At 42.1% G+C, this 2374-nt stretch overlaps 1 protein-coding gene across 2 annotated transcripts in view; it reads left to right on the top strand.

Annotated features, from left to right (window-relative positions):
- Nucleotides 1-1278, top strand: part of LOC119173746 (cytochrome P450 3A14) — a 64229-nt gene extending 62951 nt beyond the window's left edge. For both annotated transcript variants that reach the window (XM_075895875.1, XM_075895874.1), the window contains one exon: nucleotides 31-1278. In XM_075895875.1, the coding sequence (XP_075751990.1) occupies nucleotides 31-120 (90 nt within the window). In that variant the 3' untranslated portion in view covers nucleotides 121-1278. The remainder of the gene's footprint in view (nucleotides 1-30) is intronic.
- The last annotated feature ends 1096 nt before the right edge of the window (nucleotides 1279-2374 follow it).

The following is a 2374-nucleotide window of genomic DNA, read 5'->3' as shown; positions in this document are numbered from 1 at the left end:
TACCCACGTTCATTGTTTGCATGCTTACAGGGTGAAATGCAGATAAGTTCACGTGCGATGGTGTCGACACCTACGAGAGGACCCTGGATCATCATCCGCCACATCAATGGGCACCTATAGCAATATCTCACTACGAAAGTTTACGAACCAGGCAAACTCGCCATCTGGTAGCCCTTACAGGAATGGTCGTGTCTGAAGCTCTCGCCGCGAAATACACGCGCCCACAGTTGGTCACACATGAATTAGCGGTCCCATATCAGGGCTGGCCTGACCGTTTTAATACGTAGTGTAAAGGAATCTTCCCATTCGCTGTGAAAGGCCGCATGCTTACCAGAACACCGTGTACTTACAAGTGTTGCCAAGAGAGTGGAGGGAACTGAGTTCCCCTGCAAGTCTCCTGAATTTCTCAATTTTGCAGATGTACATATGCATCTACGCACGCACATACAAACTCACAAACATGCCCAAAGTGTAGCGGAAGCTCCCTCCACCCCCACCTACTCGCTTCCTCACGAAAAAAAAATTGTATTTATTATGGAACTTCATCTTGTATTTCGAAGTATCACGGACCCAAAAATTTGATCACATGTGACGTATAATATCACAAGTAACGAGAAGACAAGTCGTCAGAGAGGAGAATGCTTACGAGCAATACAGTAGGTTAGCCTCTTTATTCGTCTGACTTCGGAGGAACGTAAATCCAAATGCGCGCCCTTCCAGAACGCTTCTGTTAAAACTGTGGACGTTCTTTGTGGACCATGGCATGAATAATATTGCGTCGATGCGTATTATATCTTAGTTATCCAGAACGCGTAAGCAGGATTACAGGCTTAGTAGCGTTGTTTTAAATGGCGAAAGGTTATTTGATAGAAGCAAGAATATTGACAGCATCGAGCAAATTACAGAGCATTGATCATCTTGACCACTGTTTAAGTTTCAACGAGGTTTCATTACCATCATCTTCATCGTTGCTATACAGTCATCATCATCGCTATGACCATTGTACACTTAGCTTATGTCACGTGTGTGTGTGTGTGGGGGGGCTATAGCAGCAATTGAGTAGATTCACAGAAAGACAACACATGCAGTTTTACGTCTTATGTTCATCCAAGTGCGAGATATACGAATTCCAACTCTTTTATAATACATATTTTTGCACGCTCACTGAACGGTCACCCAATGAGGTGATGCGGTGAGAGTAGAAAATATAGAAAGAAAGCTATGCTCTGTTATGCAGCGTTGCTGGCATGAAATAAAACATCGGATTGATTGAGTCAATTATTTCTTTCTTATTTGACTGAATGATTGATCACGTATTTATTTGAATATTGAAGCAAATATTTTTATATATCCGTCGCGTAAACGTGTAAAAAGAGTTCTTATGTGAGGAGAAATAACAGAAACAAATAACAATAAATAAAATAGGCAAAGTTAGACCATCTGGGCTTCAAAAAAAATAAAAAAAAACAGATCAATAAGATTCCAAGTGCCTGCTACAAGAAACGTTAAGAAGTTGAATACTATAGTGCACGTTTTTTCACAGATACGGGGCTACTTGTTTGATTCACAGTAGCGACATTCGAGTAAGAAGGCAATAATGTAGTGCGCTATATCATGATTGGCTGAGGCTGCCCGTGTTTTCTACTGCGCTGCCAACAGCTTGTGAAACTGAGTATAGTAAAGTGTAGCAAGGGGGTGGGAAGGTGAAATGAGTGCGAGAAAGAGGCATGTGATGGCAAGTTGGAGTGAAAAGAGGAGAGAGAGAAAAGTAGCACATTAGGAATGGGAAAAATGAAGCAAGAAAAAGACAGACAGTGAAAGCACCGACAAAGGAGGGAGAAAAAAGTAGAAAAAGAAAAATGGGCAGATCCCACGTACAATGGGAATCAATTATATGCGAAGCACGAATGAGGAAGGTTGATATGTCACTCTAAAATGAGCACAGCGTTACGAGGTGGACGTAACTTATGGCGTACATGACTTCCGTGGCATGATTATTACGTTTGTATGTGTCATTTACCTTCGTCGTCTACTCACGTCAGGTGACAGCAAATTTTGTATATAGGGAGCTAGCGAAATGGCCGTGAGCACGCTATGGACGTAGCATGTAGTCAAGTAAATGCATATCATGATTATCATGTCTGGACGTGTCATTTACCTTCGTCGTCTATTTACGTCACAGGGCACCAAGTTTGGTTATATGAAGCTGGCGAAACGACCGCGAGCACGCTATGAGCGTATCATGTAGTCATGTTTCACATGACAAGCATATCATGATTATTGTGTTTAGGCATATCACTTACCTTTGTCGCCTATTCACGCCACGTGATAACAAATTGGGTATATGTGGAGCTAGTGAAATGGCTGTGAGCAC

This window comes from Rhipicephalus microplus, chromosome 5 (genome assembly GCF_043290135.1).
Source record: "Rhipicephalus microplus isolate Deutch F79 chromosome 5, USDA_Rmic, whole genome shotgun sequence".
NCBI classification, from domain to species: domain Eukaryota; kingdom Metazoa; phylum Arthropoda; class Arachnida; order Ixodida; family Ixodidae; genus Rhipicephalus; species Rhipicephalus microplus.
This window is presented reverse-complemented; position numbering and strand designations above follow the sequence as displayed.